Source organism: Pristis pectinata, chromosome 18, assembly GCF_009764475.1.
Source record: "Pristis pectinata isolate sPriPec2 chromosome 18, sPriPec2.1.pri, whole genome shotgun sequence".
NCBI lineage: Eukaryota > Metazoa > Chordata > Chondrichthyes > Rhinopristiformes > Pristidae > Pristis > Pristis pectinata.
The window spans coordinates 34,457,452-34,482,005 of record NC_067422.1 but is presented as its reverse complement, the minus strand read 5'-3'; the positions used below and the strand labels follow the sequence as shown (position 1 = coordinate 34,482,005).

The window sequence follows — 24,554 nt, the reverse complement described above, 5'->3', positions numbered from 1 at the left end:
CAAAACAGCAAGGAACACATCAGCTACGTGTATGCCATTTTCTTGATGGCTTGTCAAATGTTGTCTCCCAAAATTTCTTTCACTCCAAATTTTCACACCTTTCCTGTAGGCTTTTTACCTAATGGAAATGTCACATTTAAACTCTGATGTTAATTGGCCTATTTTTAAACAGGTGGACTGGTGGCTTGAGTAAAATTGGTACAAGTAATTTAAGCAATCAATGCAACAATGCGATATCATTGCAACTCCTGACTGCACCGTGGTCTCTGCACCTCTGGGGAACCTAGATCTGCAGATTCCTGGTGTGTTACTCAGTCTTCTGGTCAGGTACAGGAATCAGGCCAGGTGCTCTTATCAAATAAAAGAAAATCAAAATATGATAATGCCTGGGAATTGAATCACATATGCTCATTTTTTAGGTGCTAATAACAGAATTTTCACTTTTACCTTGAGTGGATCATGCTAGCTATCTTTCCCAAGTGACATCATGCCAACTGTGAATATGTATGAACACTCCATGCACTATCAACGTGAGAATGCCAGACCTTCTCCCGGCATCAGGCATGCACCTAATGCTGCTATTATTTATGTAACATTCTTGCCAACATAAAGTGAAATTCAGAGCTCCACATCACAACTATTTCAGCACAACTAGGTTTGTTTATTGCTTCTCTTGCTAATTAACAGGAGATTCTGTTAACAAAGGGAGATCTGACTGGGCAGTTTCAGGCTGCTTCGAAAGTCCATAGTGTGTGCTTAAACTAGCAGGGAGTGCTTCTTCTAGCATTTACTTACTGAGGTATTCATTTAATGGGTTCCTCAGTGATGATACCCCATTACTGGAGACGTTGTTTTGGGCATAGCAAGCCACTCGGGGTGGGTTGTGAAACTTGGGGCAGGAGACAAAGATGTGCCCATCTACAAAGAGCTCATTTCTAGAGAATCGTCAGTGACACCACACCTGAAGTAGAGATACATCTCACATACATGTACTGTATGGCAACATATTCACAGGATAATGTTAACCAAGCAAAAAAAAGGATGCTGGAGGAACTCAGCAGGTCAGGCAGGATCTGAAGTCTCTTCTGTCTCCAAAACTTACCAAGGTGGTCATCAGTGGGATTTGTGAAATGCTATGGAAAGACCTTTGACCATGTTCACATGCGTGTACTGCTCTCTCACTGGAAGTCAAAGGGAGTTTCCCAGAAAATCTCTGACAAGACTCCAAAATTGCTCTTCACTGCGGCATCAGAGAGGCCACCCAGGCAAAGAAATGATGTTGGGGAGGATCAGGGTTTACCAGGATGTTCCAGCATTACTGGATTCCTGTAAGCCAGTGACTGCATCCATGTGACCTTTAGGGGCTTCAGGAAGAACCTGGACTCCCCCTGGTCTCGTCCTGGGGCACCAGTGTGGTGCACATCAAGCTGATGAGGAGACCAGTTGTTATTAAATGTCTACTTTTAGATGTTACAAAGAGCAGCTGGTGCCAAAGGAAGAACTACAAAGAAACAAAAGCTTGAGGGCAATCCTACAGGGTCCAGAGAGCAGCTGCAGTAAGAGGACAGGAAGAGGAAAGAGGCTACCGGAGGGTGTTTGATCCTGCTGAAACAAGTGGGGGGAGCATTGCCAAGACAGGTGATAACAAACCTCCGATAGAGAGATATTTTGCCAGAATAAGCTAAATAATCCTTATGAGAGTCCAACTGTTACCATCAATATAACACACCAATATTCAGGTGGGGGAACCCAAGCAATGCCTAAAAATCCCTCACATCCTGCTATGCTGTCCACTTGTGCTGAATTCTACACATGAAAGAATGAATCCTGCCACTAATTACTTTATTAGCTTGCTACAGCATCCTTGTATTTCCTGAGGAATGACACCTCACATAAAGAACTCAGACCTCTGCGCTAAACATGCCTTCCTGTGAGGATCTCCACTCTACAGGTGCAAACAGCAGCATGCAGAATATCCTGACATATTTTATGAGAACATGAAACCTCTTTCCACACTGCTCCATTGTGTGGGGATTCTCAGTACTGGAGATGACTATAGCCACTTCCTGTCCAACTCTTCTTACAGTGGACCTGCTGGATGCCCTGCCTCAGGCACAGAACCTTCTTCCTGGCATGTATATTGTTGACAAAGGTTCATATGTCCCTTTCAGTGAATGTGGTATATGTCTGCTTCTCCTCTGTCCTTGTCTGCTCTGTGGTGTATAAGTGCTGGGTGTAGCCACAGGGAGTGTGCCTTTAATGGGTTGACACCTTCCTCTGAAGGCTGTACAGCAAAACACCAGGGTATGTATGAAATTTGGTGAGTTTGGTGTGGCACAGATGTCCCATTTCAGCACATATCAGGGTGTAAACCACCATAATACTGTTTTGGCCAATTTCACAATTTCTGTTTTGCAGGATTCCCAGTTTGACACTAGAATTCAATGCTTTAGCAACACCAAAAATAAGTGCAATCCAATTTCTTGGCAATAGTGCTCTTATCTGTACCCTTTCTTCCATATTCAAGAACCTACAAATCATATGAAATGATTACTGATGCATTACAGTATGCCAACAAATAGTTTCCAGAGACTCACTTATTCCACCCCACCCACAAACCCCTCACCGTCCTATCCCCAGCAGCACCATATGTTACTTCAAGAGTGATAGATCACCCCCGATTGATGCAACAGAAGTATTTTGTACTAGACATGTGGAACATACTGTGGTAGTCTAGGCATTGTGTTGTGGAGCTTACATGCCACTGCTGCATGCTTTTACAAAGCTCATACGTAACCTATCCCCCTTGACTAGCCTCTACAGCCCTTGTCACTCTGGCAGTTGTTGCTTCTCTTCCCTCCTCCAGCTGGCTTCACACCCACACACATCTGTCCTTGTTCAGTGTTTCACTCTTCCCTCATTTTCAGATCTTTATGGATGTTCCTCCCATTCTTTTTCCCTGTTCCAACTTTTTTTTTAAATCCTTTCACGTCAACATGCAGGAATCCCTTGGCTACTGTACCGCCAACCATTCTGACTCTGGAACTTCAGGATCGGAAGCAGTCTATCTATTCTTGAGAAAGATAGTTCTGCCCTCTATCTACATTATAGTTGATCATGAAAGGGTAAACAGAAACAGCAATGGCCCACATTGTTTTGCAGTAGCTCAAAGAGCAGCCCAATTACTCTTGCCTCATTCAAATAAAAAACGTTCCTTTTTAACTCTCCTCCATTTGGGTTTCAATACAGTGAGCCTATACTCTCTGAAGTTTGAAGGAATGAGTTTCATTGAGTTACAAGATTCTTGAGAGTGATGTTCACGTTGAAGCTTCCTGAATTCTTGGGAGGGCTTGATATTAGATGTTGGGAGGATGCTTCCTCTGGCTGAAGAGTCCAGAATGATGGGGTATAGCCTTGGGATAAAGGATTAGCCATTTATGACTGAGACAAGGAGAAATTTACTCATTCAGATGTTTGTGAGTCATTAAAACTCTTCAGGGGGTTCTAGACCGTCAGTCTTTGAGTATCTTCAAGACTGAGATTGACAGATTCTTGGGATCTAAGAGAAGCAACTGGCAAGTTGGAAAGTGAAACAGTATTCAACCTTGATTTTACTGGTGGAAGAGCAGGATCCTGAGGGAGCTTGACTTCCACTTCTATCTTATGTTCCTACAGAAATGTCAGATAAAACCCGACTGACTTGTCCACCCACATATGTTTAAAGATTGCATTCAATCCAATGTTTTTTTTGCTCAAGGATCATTCGAAACAGGTCGGCACTGAAATTAGATCTACCAGCCTTTAGTCCTTTTGAAACTGGCATTGAACCACTTTTGGAGCAATAAAATCCTGTTTATGCAAGTGTTGGCTCTTAAATTGAGCAGGGCCCATTCGGGAGATTCACCTGTTTATCAGTTTCCCCCATGCCCTTCCCTTCAACCCAAAACCTCCGTTTATCACCTTTTGAAGTAAAGGAAGCCAAAAGACTTTGCAGCAGAGATTCTTGAAAGGATTTGCTAGGAAAATTGGCCAGCAAGAGAGGTGAATTATCCAGTTAAATTCATTTGAAGTCTGGTTGCATGTTATTTGTTTTAAAATGAAATAATTTCCATTCTCAAATTATGAGTGTTTGCAGACACACCTCCAGTCTCATATTGCACAGGCAATTTAAGGTGTGTAGGAGTCCCCTGATTTTGTTCTAATGCTTTTGTAATATGCACCTAAATGTAACACCTGCAGACAGGACAGACAATAATTGTACCCAGTTGAAAATCCAAATGTAAACATCAACCAGTCAATATCATTATACATCGCACTGTGAACGGTGGGGTCATTTCTCTTTCCCTTCTGGGAAGAGTCTAGAACAACAGCACTTAACATAAAAATTAGAGTGCTGCAATCCAGTGGTAACATCAGAAAATCCTTCACACAAAGGGTAGTGAAAATCTAGAACTCTTTCTCAAAAAAGTATTGAGGATGAGGTGGGAAAGAAGATGTCCAAACTCAGATTGATAGATTATTAAGGTTTATAGAATCAAGATAGGTAGATGGAGTGAAGATATTGAACCAGAACTCCCAATCACCACAATTTTCTTATGTATTTTCACTAATAAACTATGGGCATACCTTTTTTTCTCCCTTTGCCTTGCTGAGTCCCAGAGTTCAACAGTTACCGTGGTTGGCAAGGACCTGCTGAGGGCTCATCTCATCAGTGTGTACTGAAGACCACCTTCTTCATGCACACGGATGACAGATCCCTTGAGGAAACACCAGCAAATCAGGTACTTCAATCAGCAGCAAGTAAATCTGGTTGTGTTGCTGAGTGGGAACTAATGTTTCAGAATGCCTACAGTTTGACATTCTCTGGTCTGCTACAGATTTGTAGCAGTTTTGTTTTGTGGTTCAGATCTTTAGCATCTGCAGGATTTTGGCTGTTGAGATCTGACCACTTTTCCTCCTTGATACCCTCAATCATTCTACTGTCCTACATCATATTAGCGAGCAGATCAGAGTTTAGTGGGACCACTAAACTTTTCCATCTGCACCTGTGTGGAAACTCACCATATCTAATCTCAGTCTTTACCTGAAAATGCTGGAGATGCGCAGCAGGTCAGACAGCGTCTGTGAATAGAGCAACGGATTTAAAGTTTTAGTTCCTAGACCCCTTCAGCAGAACTTTATCAGGACTTGGACCTGAAACATGAACTTGCTGAGCATTTCCAGCATTTTCTGTTTTTATTTCAGATTTCCAGCATCTGCAGTTTTTGTTTTGATTTTCAATCTTTATCAGTTCCCTGGGTTCCCCTCACTTACACATCTTTTAGTGGACCAGAACATCGGAGAGAATGAATCATGATGGCAGATTCAAAGCTCTGGAAAACTGCAAAAGGAAAGTACAAAGATTATTGTTTCAGGAACTGCCAGATCTATAAATTAAATAGCTAATAAAACATTGTACTTAAAGACTCACCATATTAGGTTTCTATTTTTACCAGAAAACACTGAAAACACTCAGCAGGTCAGGCAGTATCTGTGGAACTGCAGGTTTCAAAATATAAAGCAGTGTTCACACAAATATTTACATTTATGAATATAGAAACTCTCCACATATCTTATGACAGAATATTTGTACCCTTATTCCATTGTAATGTTATTAATGTTCTTGTATATTGCCTGTTATGTACCTTTTGGATATGAAAGTTTTGATATAAAAAAATGATTACCTAAAATCTAATGGCCCTTTGACCATCTGTTTATGAACAATGGTGATCACCAGGATTTGATTCAATTGCGGTTAAAAAGCTGGATAATTTATGATGGTGGATCTGATTTTATTTCATATTCTTTGACTGAGTGATATTTGTTTTTTTTCTCAGGTTATAACCCTTGAGGGATGGGTTGATATCATGTATTTTGTTATGGATGCTCACTCTTTTTATAATTTCATCTACTTCATCCTGTTGATCATAGTAAGTATTCAATACTCTTTGGTGATGTGGGTATCATTGGTGGTTGACATTTACTGACTTTCCTTAAAAGAAGTTCATAGATTCAATGAGTTAGACAGTGTGGAAACAAGCCCTTCAGCCTAACTCATCCATGCCAACCAAGATGCCTATTTTTGCTAATCCCATTCACCTGCATTTGGCTCATATCCCTTTAAACCTTTCCTAGCCATGTACCTGTCCAAATGGCTTTTGAACATTATAATTGTACCTGCTTCTACTACCTCCCCTGGCAGCTCATTCCATATACCCATCAGCCTCTATGTGATAAACTTCCCCCTCACATTCCCTTGAAATCTTTCCTCTCTCACCTTAAACTATGTCCTCTAGTCTTAGAGTCCCCTTTCCTGAGAAAAATACCGTGACTATCTACCCTATCAATGTCCCTCGTAATTTTATAGATCGCTATAAGGTCGCTTCTCAGCCTTCTTCACTCCAGGGAAACAATCCCAGTGTATCCATAACTCAAGCCTTCTGGTAGAGGCAACATTCCTGTGAATCTTTTCTGCACCCTCTCCAACTTAATCACATCCATGGCAACCAGAACGGCAGGTAATATTCCAAGTGCAGCCTAACCGATGATTTGTACAACTGTGGCGCGACATCCCAACTCCTGTACTCAATGCCTCCGCCGATGAAGGCATGCATACCATATGTCTTCTTCACCATTCTGTCTACCTCTGTTGCCACTTCAAGGGAGCTATTTACTTGTACCCCAAGGTCTCTCCAGGGTCCTGACATTCACTTCCCAGAATGTATCACTTTGTACTTGTCAGAGTTAAATTCCGTCGGCCATTCCCTTGTCCACTTCCCCATTTGATCTGGATCTGATTATAACCTTAGACAAACATCTGTATTGTCGACTATATCATCAAATTTGGTGTCATCTGAAAACTTACTAATCATGCCACCTACAAGTCTCTTCCAAATCATTCATATATGTATGACCCAGCACCAACCCTTGCAGCACCCGACTGGTTACAAGTCTCCAATCTGAAAATTAAATTTCCACGCACCCAGTGCCTCCTGCCACCAAGCCAATCTTGTTTCCAATTTGCTACCTATCCCTAGATTTCCAATCCCACCCTAGGTTTCATGTATTCCAACCTTCTGGACCAGCCTAGCAGTCAGGATCTTGTCAAAGGCCTTGTTAATGTCCATCCCCTCTGCTCTCATTAATCCTTTTGGTCACATCTTCAAATAACTCAATTAAATTTATGAGACAGTGATCTCCCGCTATCAAAGCCATGCTGACTATCTCTAATCAGTCCTTGCCTTTATAAATGCAAATAAGTCCTGTCCCTCGGAATCCCTTCCAGTAACTTTCCCACTACTGATGTAAGGCGCACTGGCCTGTAGTTCCCTGGCTTGTCCTTGCAAGACCTTCTTAAATATAGGACGACATTAGCCATCCTCCAGTTTTCCAGTACCTCAGTCGTGGCTAATGGAGTTATGCAACTAAACAGCATGCTGGGCTTTTTCAGAGGGCAGAATTAAGTATTGGCGTTGGACTAGAGTTACATATCAACTTAGATCAGTCAGGAGCAACACATTTCTTTCCCTTAATGCTGATGGGACTGTTTTGCTGTCACCTTTACAGTATCAGCTTTTTATTGCCATATGTTTTTTAAACTAAGTATAAAATTGTCAATGTTCTTGCATTCAATGGATTACTCATCGAAGAGTACAGACTGTTAACACTGTAACACATCTTTTACATTATGCTACCTGTTAGCTAATGTATTTCAATTTTGCTGGAGAGAGATTGAGGGGAGTCCATCATTGAGCTTGGAAAGACGGTATTAGAATAGATAGCATACCAACCCTGTTTTTAATAATAAAGGTTTCTGTAGCTCAGTTCAGAAGCTATAAAAACGGAAAGTCAGAAACAGCATCTGTAAAGAGAAACAGAATTAATGTTTCGGGTTATTAACCTTGCAGGACCATATCTCCAAGTTAAGTAGCAATTTACTTGTCCTATTTCCATTTTGGAATACTGCATTCACTGCTCCTGATGCGATTGCCCTTTCGTTGGGGAAACCTAACGCAGATTGAGTGAGCAGATTGTGGAGCATTTCCATTCAGTCCGAAAGTGTGACCACAAACTTCTGGTTGCCTCTCACTTTAATTCTCCAGTTCACACCCACTCTGACCTCTCTGATCCCGATCTCCTAAACCATTCCAACGAAGCTCAAAAATGAGCATCTCATCTTCCAATTGGGCAAATTACAGCCTTGTGGGTTCAATTAACCTCAGCAGTTTCAGACAACCAGATTTTCCAGAAGTTGTCATGGGGTCATAGAGTCATACAGCACAGAAACAGGTCCATCGGATCACTATGCAGCCTGCTATACCTAGGTAGACTAATCCCATTTACCTGCATTAGGTCCATTGCTTTCTATGTCTGTATTTCACATTTCCAGTATTCACTGTTCTTTTCATCTGATAAATTCAGATAACTATTCTGTTTCTCTGATATGCATCTTCTCCAGGATGACCTTGTAAATGCCTCTAACACCCGGTTTCACTTTGTACTAACCATAGAACATTACAGCACAGAAAACAGGCCATTCGGCCCTTCTATTCTGTGCTGAAACTTTATTCCGCCAGTCCCATTGACCTGCACCCAATCTATTTTGTCATTCAATCACCTCTTCCTCAGCATATCATAGAACTTCCCTTTCATCTCTCCTCCCCTCTCCCCCTGCCCTGTATCTTAAAACTTGTTTCACCTCTAACAAAAAAAATTTAAAAACATAAGTGCTGTTCTGATCATGGATCCAAGACTTTTATTTCTCCCTTTAGATCATACTTCATGAATCTGCAGTATTTTGCTTTTTTTTAATTAATGCTGAAGAAATCCCTATTATTTTAAACTTTTATGATGGACTCCAATTTTAAGTACTAATGGTGGGAAAAAGCATGCCATACTTGACAAGAGTAAAGGCAATCAAGTGTCCTACATTTTTTTTCTTCTGTATTCTCACTCTGAACAAGTCCAAGCATTTATCTCAACAACTTTCAAGCCTCACCCTTCTACATCCCACTGGATTCCAGCTCTGCAATTTTCAAGTTGTCTGCGTCAGAGAATTTTTCTTCAGATTTAGCAATCTGGAATGTTGAATGTGAGTGCACCTTTTAACTACTTCTTTCCCATGTTTTTTTTCTTTTTAGGTTGGGTCATTTTTTATGATCAACTTATGCCTAGTTGTCATAGCAACTCAGTTTTCTGAAACCAAGCAGCGTGAAAGCCAACTGATGAAGGAGCAGCGAGTTCGCTTCATGTCCAACGCAAGCACGTTGGCGAGTTTTTCCGAACCAGGGAGTTGCTACGACGAGCTCTTGAAGTATATTGGCCACATGCTACGGAAGGCCAAGCGCGAGGCTGTTCGTGTTTGCTATGTGGTGGTGGCCAGGAGGGGCGTACAGTTCGCCAATAGGAGCGGGCCACGCACGCAGCCCCGCAAGCGGCGGAAACGGAAGCGGGCAGCCTCGGTCCATCATCTAATCCACCACCACCACCACCACCATCATTACCATGTGAGCAATGGGACCCTGCGGGCACCACAGGCCAGCCCAGAGATCAGCGATGTGGAAACCAACTCTGCACACAATGGCGGCAACAGGCTAATTGTGCTGCCCTCACCTCTGTCCAGTCTGCATTCCCCCCCTCCTCCTCCATCCCCCACCCCTGCTACTGCTGGCAATACTGAATCTGTCCATAGCATCTACCATGCCAACTGCCACATTGAGCCAATCCAATGCAAATCTTCCCTCAGGCAAAGCATAGGCCTGATACCCCCGGATGGACTCCAGAAGAACTCGGATATCAAAAGCTACCCAACTGTGCACCCCAGCTCCCCACACCAGGTGATCAATCTCAACTCCAAAGGCGAGAAGACACTTAAAGATACAACCATGAATCCCGACAGCACAAAGGCAAATCTCAACATCCCAGCTGGACCATACCGGAAGATGCATCGGCTCCTGGAAACACAGAGCGCTGGTGAGTGACCCAATCCAAAAGGGAACTTCTGTTGCCATTATCACAATGTCATGTACATATGCAGGGTGCTATTTTAAAAACGAGCTTTGTCAAAAGCATCGAATAGATAGCAGACAATTTTTTAAGGACCAGCAGTTATTTTGAACAGCCTTGTCTCTCTTACTTTTATGGCAGAATTGGCAGATGAATTGGGAAATGTGAGGCGAGTAAGTTACCATGTCTTAGAGTGTGAGTAGATACTGAATGGTAATGGAGCAACTGCCTGTTAAAAGCCTGCCTGATATTCAGTTCTGTAGAACAGAATATTGGGCCTGGATAATAGGCAGCCGAGGTAATAGCTCAGGTTTAATTTAGCCATTTCCAATCCTGAAAAGTATTGAGAAAAAAGCAACGAAAAGCCCTACTAGTGTTGTCCAGTTGTGGAGATTAAAACAAAGAAGTTAGGAATTGTGGAGAAGCACTTTCTTATCCTCCAGTCTGCCCATCGGCTAATCCCTTCCTGAATGAACACTTCTGGCTAGTGAAAGAATTGACCCAAATGAGCTGGAAAAGGTCAGAGTTACACCATGTCACTTTCTAGGGTGCTAAAGGAAGATTTAGATATCTTCTAAAGAAGCAAAATAGGATGGGTTTTAAGTCCTGTCAAGCCCATTACCTATTGATTTGATGTCTTTCCAACATTTTTCCAGCTTCCCTCAGGTGGTACAATATGGGTGACAACTACAGGTGTAAAGGGGGTGGAGCATGCGAGCCAGTCTCTCTCATCCCTATTTGGGGCTTATCGTTACTATGCTATGAGGGTTACCATTATTTGTATTTAGACTATTAAATTGGGTTTATCTCTTTGTTATAGGTTAGGCTAGGGGAGCGTTTCACTGCTTACTTGATTAAGCTGCTTCTGCTTGGGACTGAGAGAGCTTATTATGTGCATGGAGTTGGGAATTCACTGTTACTACTTGGAGTGAAGGAGCTCACTGTTTGGACGGGGGAGCTCATTGTTACTGCTTAGACTGGGATGTTCATTGTTCCTTGGATTGAGGGAGTCAAAACCAAGGGCAAATTCCTGTAATAATGGACATAGGCAGCTCGGATTAGGTTATTTCTGCTTTCAAAGGAACGGGAAGGAAGGTTTGAGGGGGCTTAGTGAATGTCAGGGAGCAGTGGAGATTGAGGGCAGAGAGAGGGAGGAGCGGCGAATAGGGGAAGGAGGGGAAAGTTAATTCTATTACTTTCTCTACAGATGCTGGCTGACTTGATGAGTATTGACAGCATTCTCTGTCTTTTTTACTGAGATGAAGTTTATTTTGCCATCACCTTCAGAGTGCTTGAGTGAGCTGATCATTTTCAGCTGTTTTTGCTTTGGTGAGCTTCCTTACTCTTTCAAGCTTGGTAGCTCCTTAAGGATTGTTCCACTGATAAGATCACTTGCCTTCACCATTTGAACAAAAACTTAAATATCCTTGCCCCTTATTTTGAGTTTTTGTTGAAATCCCTTTTATTTAGTCCCTTGAAAATAATCTAAATCACGCTATCCAATGTGGCAATCATTCTGACAATTCGGTGATAGCATATACTGTATATACAGCTTAAATACTGTGCTGTGCTTTGGAAATCTTCTCCAGTTGAAGTCAGTTCTATAGATCCCATACATTGTACAATACTAAGATATGATACTCAAAGGCCTGTGAAATTCAGGAGATATAAAGTTTGAATTCTTGTTCACTATATTTAAGAGTCATAGCCATGGAGTCATAGAGCTATACAGCATGGAAACAGACCCTTCAGCCCAACTCATCCATGCCAACCAAGTTGCCAAACTGAGGTAGTCCCATTTGCCTCCAAGCAACCAAAAAGTTAAACTCTGCAGGCTCTCATTTTTGCAATAAATGTTCCCTGTGATCGCTTCTCCCATTTGGAGAATCAGGTAAACACATTCACATTTCCTGACAATGTAAATTCTAAATTGTGTGAGGAGATCTAATGTTGATTAAATGTCCATATATCAAATTGTTGATTGGCGAACTATTACTCTTCTTCAGCTTGCATCATTACAATCTATTTCCTTAACGCAAATAGAAATGTTGAGCTATCCAATTAAGTTATAGAACTTGACCATGTATTGGTATTGGTATTGGTTTATTATTGTCACTTGTACCGAGGTACAGTGAAAAACTTGTCTTGCATACCGATCGTACAGGTCAATTCGTTACACAGTGCAGTTACACTGGGTTAGTACAGAGTGCACTGAGGTAGTACAGAGCGCATTGATGTAGTAGAGGTAAAAACAATAACAGTACAGAGTAAAGTGTCACAGCTACAGAGAAAGTGCAGTGCAATAAGGTGCAAGGTCACAACAAGGTAGATCGTGAGGTCAGAGTCCATCTCATCGTATAAGGGAACCGTTCAATAGCCTTATCACAGTGGGGTAGAAGTTGTCCTTAAGTCTGGTGGTACGTGCCCTCAGGGTCCTGTATCTTCTACCCTATCTTTCACTGTTTTTTTTATTGTTGTTGCTTGGAACTGCCATGTATCTGTTACGAATTTGCTGCAGTCGCATTGGCCTTAATTTTGGGTCCACAACTGAATATTTTGTAATGACTAAAACTGTGTTGAGTAATACTTGAGTTATGCAGTGACTGGCAATTTAAGCAGGGTTAAAGGACTTGCATGATGTAATAGATTGAACTTTGAGATTGTACAATCTGTAACTTAATTTGGTGGGGTATCTGCTCGGTAGGGGACACAGACAATGCATGATTGATAGGCTCATGTTGTGTAGAATGGCAGGGGAACTCACCACTTGCCTTGGCCTTCTATCATGATGGTCTGAAAATAATGGTAAGTGCGCTTTACATCAGAATGAGTGAAGACAGTAGACATGTTACAAGAAGATTAGTGAAGGAGGGACAACTTTACTGCTGTGGTGCTGAAAATGATGTATTCATGTTGTATATTATGCTTTCTTTCCAATTCTTAATCAGTACACTATTTATGGAACCAGAAACAAGGGACAAAAATGCGTGGTGGTTTGTACCCAAATTTTCAATTAACTTGTCAAGAGGCCTGGAAATACCTTATCAGTTCACCGGTTGCAATTATTAAATGAGGCACCGAATGATATCAGAGACACCCATGCAGTCTCCTGGATTTTTTACAGCAAAGGATTTAGTCAAAATTTCACCCACATAAACCTTGCCCTGTGTTCTTGCATAGTATTTATAGCAAGGAAACAAGCCATTTCGCACAACTGATTTATTCTGTTGTTTCTGTTCCAGATGAGTCTCCTCCAACTCCTATTTCATCTATTCCCAGCAATGTATCTCTTTTCCCATAATTACAAAAATATATTTAAAATCCTATGATTAAGGTGCTGAGATAATTTTAGCTTCAGACATAATGGCACAGATATTGTAATGGTCCTCTGAGACATTAGCTTCTGGAGGCTACGCTGCCAGAGGAGGTGGAAGAAGCTGATATAATTACAGCATTTAAGAGGCATTTGGACAGGTACTTGGGTAGGAAATGTATAGAGGGATACGGGCCCAATGCAGGCAAATGTGATCAGCGTAGATAAGCATCACAATCGGTGTGGTGGGCCTGTTTCTGAGCCGTACAATTCTATGATTCCAATGTTTATCTGGAAGCGAGTTAAAGAAGTGTATAAGCACATCAATATGCTGCATTTAGAGACAGTTTATCCAGATATTTATTATTTTTTCTTAATTTATTCTATCAAATTCTAGGAAATGTAGGCCGGTCTACTTGACCTCTCCTCTCATGAATCAGTCCAATAATCTTTTTTGTATTATATCCTTCCTTGGATATGGAGACCAAAATTGTAACATTACCAAGACCCAATATAATCACAGAGACTTATTCTTGTAGTAAAGACTAACATGCTGTTTCCTTCCCTGATTACCTGCTATTTTTTCCTGTGATTTGTATATGAGAATTTCCAGAAGTTCTCTGTGTACCAATATTTTCCAGTAGCTCACCATTTAAAAATACTTTGCTTTTCTACGTCTAAAGTAGATAATGTTTCTCTGGGACTGTATTCCATCTGCCACATTATTACCCATTCACTTAAGCTGCCTGCACTTATTAGCTGCTTCTTTGCTACCTCTTGCAGCTTGCATTTTCACCAAACTTGTTTCACTGCCAGATTTGTCATTTCAAGTTTGTTAGTCTTCAGGGACTGTTCCACTCAACTTGCCCCCGCCACATGCACACAGAAACTTGAATATCCTCGCCTTCTTGTTTTGTTTTTATTATTTAGTCCCTGGAAAAATAGTCTCATTTCACTCTACCAGATTCACTTCCCTCCATCCCCTCACCTAAGTCATTGTTATAGACTATTAGTAGCCATGACACAAGCACTGATCATTATGGCACCTTTGAAATCTACAAAGAAAGGAAAGAGCACTGTGGAGATCTTTAAAATTTATGATTTCAATATGAATACGTGCTTGGTTTGAAACAATTGATTTGAAGCCATGAGATAAATTCATGATGGCTGAGCAGAAATTGACACCAAGTTACAGCAGCTCTTCATATTCCTTACCTGTAGATAGATGATCTGAAGACACAAAAGATCTAGTGGTGGGACTCAGCGAGTTGAGCAGCATCTGTCAGGGGAAAGGAATTATCAATGTTTTAGGTCGAACCCCTGCATCAGGACTATTCCCCCCCCACCCCCCCACAGAGGTTGCTCAATCCATTGAGTTCCTCCGGCAGATTGTTGTTCCAGATTCCAGCAACTTGCAGTCTCTTGTGTTGACAGATGATCTGAGCTGGATCTAAGTAATCCCACCACCGCTTATCTAAGAACTAAAATTAGGTCTAAGATATCCTAAAGCAAAGATAGTTCTTAGCACAGCAATCTTGGGATTATGTTGATTCATTTAGAAAATACCACAATCTATCATTCCATCAGCAAATTATCTCAATAAAAAGAGCAAATGAGAAAAGTATATATTTTACATGTGATTAACTCAATAAATTATGCTGCTTTGTTGAGTACATTTTGAGAACAAATTATTCAGTGTGAAAGGAGGAAGATTTGCACATTACACATCTATTATATGCTTTCAGTTAGCCCTTTGTGTATTATACTTCGATCAAAATACCGTCTGTCCTACAAAAAGGAATTTTGCGTAACTGTGTTTATTGATATCCCATTTAAAATCAAAAAGAGCTGGAGAAACAAAACAAGTCAAACGTGTGTGTGTGTGTGTGTGTGTGTGTGTGTGTGTGTGTGTGTGTGTGTGTGTGTGTGTGTGTGTGTGTGTGTGTGTGTGTGTGTGTGTGTGTGTGTGGAAAGAAATGAGATTTAATATTACAACGTGATTCAGCATCTTTTAATTCCATGAAATGTCATTCACTGAAAAAGTTAAATTGTTCTGAATGTTTCTAGTGTTTTAAGATTTAATTTTGCAGTATCTTTGCATTTTGTTTTCTGTGTTCCTTTTTGGAAGTTAAAAGAGCAAATGTGATTTTCTTTACTCCCCAACCCACAGGCCCTTGTAAAGGTTCCTGCAAGTTGTCTGGTCACTGCTTACCCTACAGCTCTCCCAGTGGAACGGCTGACATTCTGAACTGTGATCCGCAAAGCTGTCCCATCTGCATCAGGAGCAATGAATCCGAGGTGACGGATAATGAGACGTTGGATTCAGAGAGTGAGGGTGTGTATGAGTTCACCCAGGATGCTCACTACAATGACCAGCGAGATCCTCAGCGCAACCAACCGAGAACAAAGAAGTGCTGGGCATCTTGGAACATGGTCTGCAACACCTGCCGCAAAATTGTTGACAGCAAATATTTTGGGCGTGGAATTATGATTGCTATTCTCATCAACACACTTAGCATGGGGATTGAATACCATGAACAGGTAAAGCAGAATAAGGTACTCCTACAGCCTTCTAAAGCTTTTATATTTCCAGTGAATTTAAAATATTAAAAGTCATTTGCAGTTTCACTTTAGTCTGGAAATTCAATGATATATTGAGCACAATGCTATCATATACTGTGTCAAGAAAATCTCTGGAGAAGAAGCTCAAAGCTGTTGTCTATAAAGCAGAAGACAGGAATAGGTCCAACTCTCAGCAAACTATGAAAAATAAAAAAAGCTCTTTTTAGGTTCCTACCTTTAAATTTTGAAATTTAGGGTATAAAGTTGAATCAGTCAGAATGCAGGCCAAGCAGAACCATTTTTGTTTCCTATAGGCACCTAATATTGAATTCAGGGAGGGTGTATCATTGGTGACACATGTGATACTGTGTTTAATTTCTGCAACCATATCCAATTTTATCTGAATATTCTAGGATTGTAACATTCTTTTTTTTTCATAATTACATTTCAAAATGCAGTGATTTCTGGTGGCAGTTGATGACAAATTAGGAAGTACACAAAGGAATAAAAGAATGGAGGTTGACTTTATATTTGAAAGAAGACCGTACAGATAATTGAGCTGACATCAGTTCCAGGCACTGAAATCACTTGACTTCCTTTTGGGCTCAACTCTCTGGTTTCCTTTTTGAATATTTAGACTAAGTCAGTAATCACTGTATCCGGGGATGGTGTTTGAACACTTCACCTGAGTCAGGAATCAAACAGGAATGCTTTCGGCTCCAATTTTGCAGAACTCACACTTTGTGGAATTATTACCTAAAATCCTGTGGCTCCAACTCTCTGTCCTGCTTTAAGAAGCTACTTTAAACCTGCCAGTTTGACCAAGCATTTTGTCAGCTGTCTTCTTTAGCTCAGTATCAAATTTTGTCTGTTAATCCTGATGTGAAGTATCTAGGGGTATTTTACTACCATAAATGGACTCTATATATTAAATTGTAATGGCATGAATAATGAGCAGCTTTGCTTCACCTATTGCTTGTAAGCCAGGGGAATATGAGGATCTAGTGCGCACACAGAAGTAGCGATGATGGATGAAAGAGCTTGGCTGAATCCCCTGTATCTACACCTGTGCCACATTAACAGGAGTACAATTGTTCAGCAGACATTTTGAACCTAATCAAAAAGGTTTTGTCAACAAATATCCCTGGCTTCCTTTAAATATATAATGTATTTAAGTAAAATCTGGCATGACACTTTGAATTGCAGATACCAAGCTTGAGGGAGTAACCCCTTGATATAAATTTCTCTGATTAGATTTTGTTGTCCATTTTATGAAAGTGACCTGGATTTTGTGATGGCAGTGAAACGATAGAATTTCTTGCTGGCTCACAAGGATCCAGTGATGTCAGTGCCATTGAATTCCCTTCCACAATTTCAGTTGCTGACTGGCATCAATTGAAAGGGGTTCCCTGGTGCCCAGCAGCCATGATCTCATCAAGTTAGCTGAGCAACTGTTTCAGAAGTGCTCACAGACAGCAGTTCCATCCATCAAGGAATCAGCACAACTTTTATCTAACCTTATAAACACTGCAGAAAAAAAAATTGGATAAGGCACAAAAATTAAGGTAGAAACTGAAATATAAACCACTGATCAAAAATTAAAACCTATTATACATTGAATTATTTATGTAAGGTAATTAAAAATCTGGATAAAATTTAGCCTGAAATTACTGTGATTTACTATCTTACAACAAAACTAGTTCATGAATGCCTGATATTTTATATTATCAATGTACTTCTTGGAGCATGGTACTGTCCTTCATTGTACCCCACGTACTCTCCCTCACACCCTTCCTGTGCAGCCCCTGCACCCTCCCATGCAGTCCCACACTCACCCTTGGTGTGACCCATGTACCCGAGCTCAGTACATTCCCACACATTCCTTCAGTACAGGCCCGCTCCTTCCCTCAGTCCACCCCCTACACCCTCCCTCAGAAACATATTTACGTGGCACCCTTAGAACAAACCATTCCCCTATACCTTTATCCTAATCATACACAAAGTCTTTTAGCATTATACAATACTAGAACCCTTGGTATAGCATCAGTTTCCTTCCGTAGCATCATTACCTATACTTTAACCTCAAGATAACACTTGGACCCTTCCTTAAATTCTATCACAAAGCTCACTGATTTTGTCTATCATGCAACAGAATTTTATCAATACCCCTGTCACCAAGTGCAGTTGGGTACTTATTGTAGTTCTTGTAGGTCCTCTGTGTTTATGACATGCTTACACAAGGAAGTGCCCAGACATTCCAGGATTTGAACCCACAATGATGAAGGAATGGTGATATATTTCCAATTCAAGAAGGGGAACCTGCAGGTGAGGGTGTTCCAATGTGTCTGCTCTCCTTGTCCTTGGTGGTAGAAGTTGTGGGTTTGGGTAATGCTGTCAGAGATTGCTTAACTACGGTGCTTTTTGCAGATGGTACACACTGTAGCTGCTGTACACCCATTGGTGGAGGGAATAAACATTTAGGTTGATTGATAGGATGCCAGTTAAGCTTTGTCTCGAGGGTTGCTGGAGCTGCTGTCATCCAAGCATGTGTAGAGTATCCCATCACACTTCTGATTGTGTTTTGTGCATGGTGGAAAGGCTTCAGAATGACAGGTGGTGAGTCATTCACCTTAAGCTACCCAGCCTCTAACTAATTCTTGTAGTCACAGCCTTTATGTGGTTGGTCCATTTGAGTCTCTGGTCAGTATGACTCCCAGGATCTTGATGATGAGGGACTCAGTGAAACTAATGCCATTGTTGTCAGTATTGGTTTATTACTGTCACTTGTACTGAGGTACAGTGAAAAACTTGTCTTGCATACCGATCGTACTGGTCAATTCATTACACAGTGCAGTTACATTGGGTTAGTACAGAGTGCATTGATGTAGTACAGGTAAAAACAATAACAGTACGGAGTAAAGTGTCACAGCTAAAGATAACTTCAAGGGTATTTGTTACACTTCCTCTATTTCAAGATGGCACTTTTGATACATGAATATTACCTGCCTCTTATCAGCCCACACCTGAATGTTGCTTAGGTCTCGCTGCATGCAGGCTTGAACTGGTTCAAGAGCTGTGGATGGAACTGACAATTGCACAATCATCAGTGAATATCTCCACTTCTAATCTTATGGTGGAAGAAGGGTCATTGATGAAGATGTTTTGGCCTAGGATACTGGCTTGTGATCACAACTGTTTGTTAATATCACATGGAATCGAACTGGCTGAAGACCATCTTCCCAGATGGTGAGGATCTTAGGAAGAATCTGAGGATGGATCATCTCCTCGTTATTCCTAAACATGGCTGCAAATGCTTCAGCCTTGTCATTAGCACTTAGATGCAGGGCCTCTCCAGCAGTGAGGATGGGCATGCACTTGGAGCCTCAGCCTCCTGTTAACTGTTTGTCCAGGATGTTTCATCACTAAACTATTACAGCGCCAGCGATCGGGGTTCGATTCCCGTCGCTGTCTGTAAGGAGTTTGTACGTTCTCCCGTGTCTGCGTAGGTTTCCTCCGGGCGCTCCGGTTTCCTCACACATTCCAAAGACGTATGGATATGTTAATATGGGTTTAAAATGGGCGGCGCAGACTTGTTGGGCTGGAAGGGCCTGTTACCACGCTGTAAATAAAATTAAGAATTAAAATTAAATTAAATTAAATTAAACATAGCAAGACTATGAGAGCTTTAATATGAACCATTGTTTGTGGATGCTTAGCTCTGTGTATTACATGTTGCTTTTGTTGTTTAGCACACATGTAGTCCTTCAGGTGCTACTCCTGACATGCCTTTCTGAACTCCTCACTGAACCAGAATTGATCCCCTGGCCTGACAGTAATGGTAAAGTGAAGGATTGTAGTGGAAGTCAGTCTTGCTGCTGATGGCCCTCAGCACCTCAGTTTTGATCTACTGAATACATTGTGTTTGTTTACCCTATTTAGCACAATGCTGGTGTCACATGATGGAGAGCATCCTAGGTTTCAAAACTGGACTTTTCCTACAGAAGAGCTGTACTGTGGTCACTCTGGGCTTAGGAGACCCTGTGAACTTGGCCTGATGTCGGGGAGTGGAGGGAGTGCAAGGGTTGAGCATGAGGCAGTGCTCTGAGTACTAGGCTCAATGTCAGTGGTGGGAGGAGGATGGAGGAGCTCTGAACAATGAACCTAGCATTATTGTAGCCCATGGTCTGGGCCTTGCATTGGGGGAGTCTGTCAAGCAAGTCTTCACTTTTACTCCTGCCATCAGCAGCAACCACCTCCCACTCCAGGCCACCATGTGGTCCATAGGGCTTCTTGGAACATAGCTGGTATTGGTATTGGTTTATTATTGTCACTTGTACCGAGGTACAGTGAAAAACTTGTCTTGCATACCAATCATACAGGTCAATTCATTACACAGAGCAGTTACATTGAGTTAGTGCAGAGTGCATTGAGGTCGTACAAGTAAAAACAATAACAATACAGAGTAAAGTGTCACAGCTACAGAGGAAGTGCAGTGCAGGTAGACAATAAGGTGCAAGATCACAACAAGGTAGATTGTGAGGACAAGAATCCATCCAAGAGTTCCCAGTAATCATTACATGATTGGCTATCTGCTGTTCTTTGTAAAGTGTTGTAGCTAGCTTGATTCCTGCCTTTATGTTGGCCGGATGCGGGAAATGTATCATACAGTGTCATTGATAGCCCTTGTCAGGAGGGTGGCCGAGGGCAGTTGTCAGGGAGTTTTTTGAGGCAGAACTTGTTTCTCGCTATGAAGGATTCCTCCCAGCAGTTCCCCAAAGTCTGCTGGGAGACACTATTTCAATTTGTTTTGCAGGTTAGCAGCCAGCCAGTCACACAAACTAACTGCAAATTAATGGTGTGGCAGGAAACTCCAGGACAAATACTGTTCCAGAGTCCTTTAGCTCAGAACCAGCAGCTGAGAGGGAGTCTCGTATTGACTGATACAAGGCAGACAGTTCTTTAATTAAATGCAAGGCATCCCATGTGATTTGGCTGTGTTGTCATCTCCACAGTGAACACAGTGACCAGCAATTGTAACAGAAAATTGCACTGGAGCAAAGATGCTTTAAAATTGGACTGTACTTCATATCAGGAGAATGTTATATGCAGCATATAAATGCTTCCTGGGGCACTCTGTGGATTTGATGTAATTCCCACCAAGGCTTTTTCTCTCTTTGGAAAGGAGCAAGTCACTCTTGATGAATGCCAGACCTCAGCAAGATCCCACTTCTAATGAGGACGTCCTGGAACTCTGGTTGACATGCCATTTATATTGTTAGCCCTTGCGAAAGAGACCAGAAGAAAGTAAATCTTACAGTTATGTATCAATAATTATGTGAATTTAATAGATAGCCCAAGTGCAGTGAGGTTTTCATTCCATGACATAGGGACTTGGAGCAAATGGAGTTAAATCAGGAAAAAAGAAAATGGTTTAACAAAATAACAGCTGAAACCTCAACAATAAAAGGGAAGATATATTCCACCAACTTGTCTCACAATCTTCAACATAATTGAACATTTTTGTGTCTGTTCATTTCTTTTTATCCCCTAGGATCTGTAGGCTCCACCTGACAAAAATTTCCAATGATCACTATGCTGGATAATTTTTAACAAAGCTGCCTTTGGAGAAACATAGGACTGCAGATGCTGGAATCTAGATGAATCCAGCTTGAGGAACTCAGCAGGCCAGGCAGCATCCGTGGAGAAAAGCAGGCGGTCAACATTTCGGGTCAGGACCCTTCTTCAGGACTGAAGATAGGAAAAGGGGAAGCCCGATAAATAGGAGGGAAAAGCAGAGCAGTGATAGGTGGACAAAAGAGAGGACGTGGGGTGGACACAAGGTGGTGATAGGTAGATGCAGGTAAGAGATGGTGATAGGCAGGTGTGGGGGAGGAGGGGAGAGCAGATCCACTGGGGGATGGGTCAAAGGTAAGGAGAGAGAGGGGATAAAAGGGCTAGGAAAGGGAAGAAGAGAAGAGACGTAGTGGGGGTTAGGTGGGGGTTTGTGGGGAAGGAGGGGGTGGGGATTACCTAAAGTGGGAGAATTCAATTCAATATTCATGCCGTTAGGCTGCAAGGTTCCAAGACGGAAAATGAGGAGCTGTTCCTCCAGTTTGCGCTTGGAATTCTCCCGGCAGTGGAGGAGGCCGAGGGCTGTCATCTACATTGGTGAGACCAAACACAGACTAGGTGACCGTTTGGCAGAACACCTGCGCTCTGTCCATAACCGCGATCTGCATCTCCCCGTTGCCAGTCACTTCAACTCCCCCTCCCGCTCCATCACAGATATGTCAGTCCTCGGAGGAACAGCACCTCATTTTCCATCTTGGAAGCTTGCAGCCTAATGGCATGAACATTGAATTCTCCTACTTTAGGTAATCCCCACCCCCCTTCCCCACAAACCCCCCCCCCCCACACCACGCTTCTTCTCTTCTTCCCATTCTTAACCCCTTTTCTTTCCTCGCCTTACCTATGACCCACCCCCCCAGTGGATCTGCTCTCCGCTCCTCCCCCGCACCTGCCCATCACCATCTCTTACCTGCATCTACCTATCACCACCCTGTGCCCACCCCACCTCCCCTCTTTTGTCCACCTATCACTGCTCTGCTTTTCCCTCCTATATATTGGGCTTCCACCTTTTCCTATCTTCAGTCCTGAAGAAGGGTCCGGACCCGAAACATTGACCGCCTGCTTTTCTCCACTGATGCTGCCTGGCCTGCTGAGTTCCTCCAGCATCATCGTGTTTTTCATTCTTCAAGCTGCCTTTGGAACCTTGCAAATTGGCTGCCAGGTTTCCTACTTTACAAGAGTGACCAGTTTGGAATTGCTCTCACACTGTGGTGCACAGCTTCCTGGCGGGGAGGACCAGGTTTACATCCAAACCACTTCCTAGAGCTGCTAACAAGAAACAGGTTGTACTCTACCCACACATAACCAGATGCTGATATTTATTCATGTTTAAAGGCACGAATGTCATAGTTCTTGCTTCTCCTTTGCTGTCCCTTGGCAGCTCCATTCGGTGTCTACACACTGGCCCAATCACTGCCATCTGGATACAGCACTTCCTGCCCTCTCACTACACGCCTGGTCCCCTCACTTCACTCACTATCCCCTCACTGCACTCCCTGCCCCCTCACTGCACTCCCTGCCCCCTCACTGCTGGTCTCAATTCCCCCTCACTATGGCACTCCCTGCCCCCTCACTGCACTCCTGGCCCCCTCACTGCACTCCCTGCCCCCTCACTGCGCTCCCTGCCCCCTCACTGCACTCCTGGACCCCTCACTGCACTCACTATCCCCACACTTCACTCCCTGCCCCCTCACTGCACTCCCTGCCCCCTCACTGCGCTCCCTGCCCCCTCACTGCACTCCTGGCCCCCTCACTGCACTCCTGGACCCCTCACTGCACTCACTATCCCCACCCTTCACTCACTGCCCCCTCACTGCACTCCCTGCCCCCTCACTGCACTCCTGGACCCCTCACTGCACTCACTATCCCCACATTTCACTCACTGCCCCCTCACTGCACTTCTTGCCCCCTTGCTGCTGTGCTCTTGAACCCTCACCACCCATTGACTACTCCCTCAGTACTCTGGTCATTGATCCCATGCCTGCTTCACTCATTGCCCTGCACAACTGCATTCATCACACACCAGAGCGCCTTTCCATTTTGCCAGACCTCTGTTAATACTGTTATAGCATGACACACCTCTAGCCATTGAGTACTCTGTTGAGGTACGGTGACACACTCTACCCACCAGTACTGCAGTGTTATACAGTGACAGACCTCTACCCCACCTATACTCTTGTGTTATATCATGACAAACCTCTACCCACCTGTACTCCAGTGTTATACAGCAATAGACCCCTACCCACAAGTAGCACATCCCAATCACACAGACGGAGAGACCTGCGTCCACCACTGTGTTATACTGGGACAAACGTGCACCAACCAGTATTCTATCCCAGAAACAATGACAGACCGATATCCACAAGTGTATGCCCGAGGCTAGGGACGATGGATCTGCAGCTGGACTCGGTGGCCAAGTATTGGATGAGGCTTGACACAGCTTTGGGTATTTTATTTTTGGAATCCTAGTCCCAGACCAGTCAGTTCCCTGGATGTAGATGGGATAGATAGATTTTTAGAAAATAGATGTATCAAAGGTTATAGAACCAGAGAGGAAAGAGAAGTTGAGGCCACCTCAGGCCTGAAGTTGGAGCAGGTTTGAGGGACTCTGTAGCCCATTCCTACTCCTGAATTTTATGTTATTTGTAACACCGACAATTAGACAGCTGTGAAAATCGACATTTGACAGCTGCTGCTGCATTGGAGGAATGGGAGAAGGGGGGATAGAGCTGAGGAGAAGGAGGGAGAGCAGAGCTGCCAACAGTTCCCAATATATATTTGAAAGGGAAATTACCTTCCCTGTACATATCCGTACTGGATACTCTATTTCCTATATAATTTTCCTAATGCAGGAAGCTAACATCAAAGAAACATCATCTCCAAGACAGGGCCCAAGCTGAATGACTCCAGCACAGGACTTGTCCAAGAGTCACCCAACAGAGCTATTAGCCAGGATTCTGCCCTCTGCGGTGAGCATTGCTGGCTCACCGCTCATCTCAGAAATAAA

The 24,554-nt window shown here is 42.7% G+C and overlaps 1 protein-coding gene across 1 annotated transcript in view; it reads left to right on the top strand.

Moving 5' to 3' along the window:
* Positions 1-24,554, top strand: part of LOC127580134 (voltage-dependent T-type calcium channel subunit alpha-1G-like) — a 278,942-nt gene that overhangs the window by 69,079 nt on the left and 185,309 nt on the right. The window contains 3 exon segments of the mRNA XM_052033345.1: positions 5,877-5,969; positions 9,180-10,011; positions 15,528-15,898. Coding sequence (XP_051889305.1) covers positions 5,877-5,969; positions 9,180-10,011; positions 15,528-15,898 — 1,296 coding nt within the window.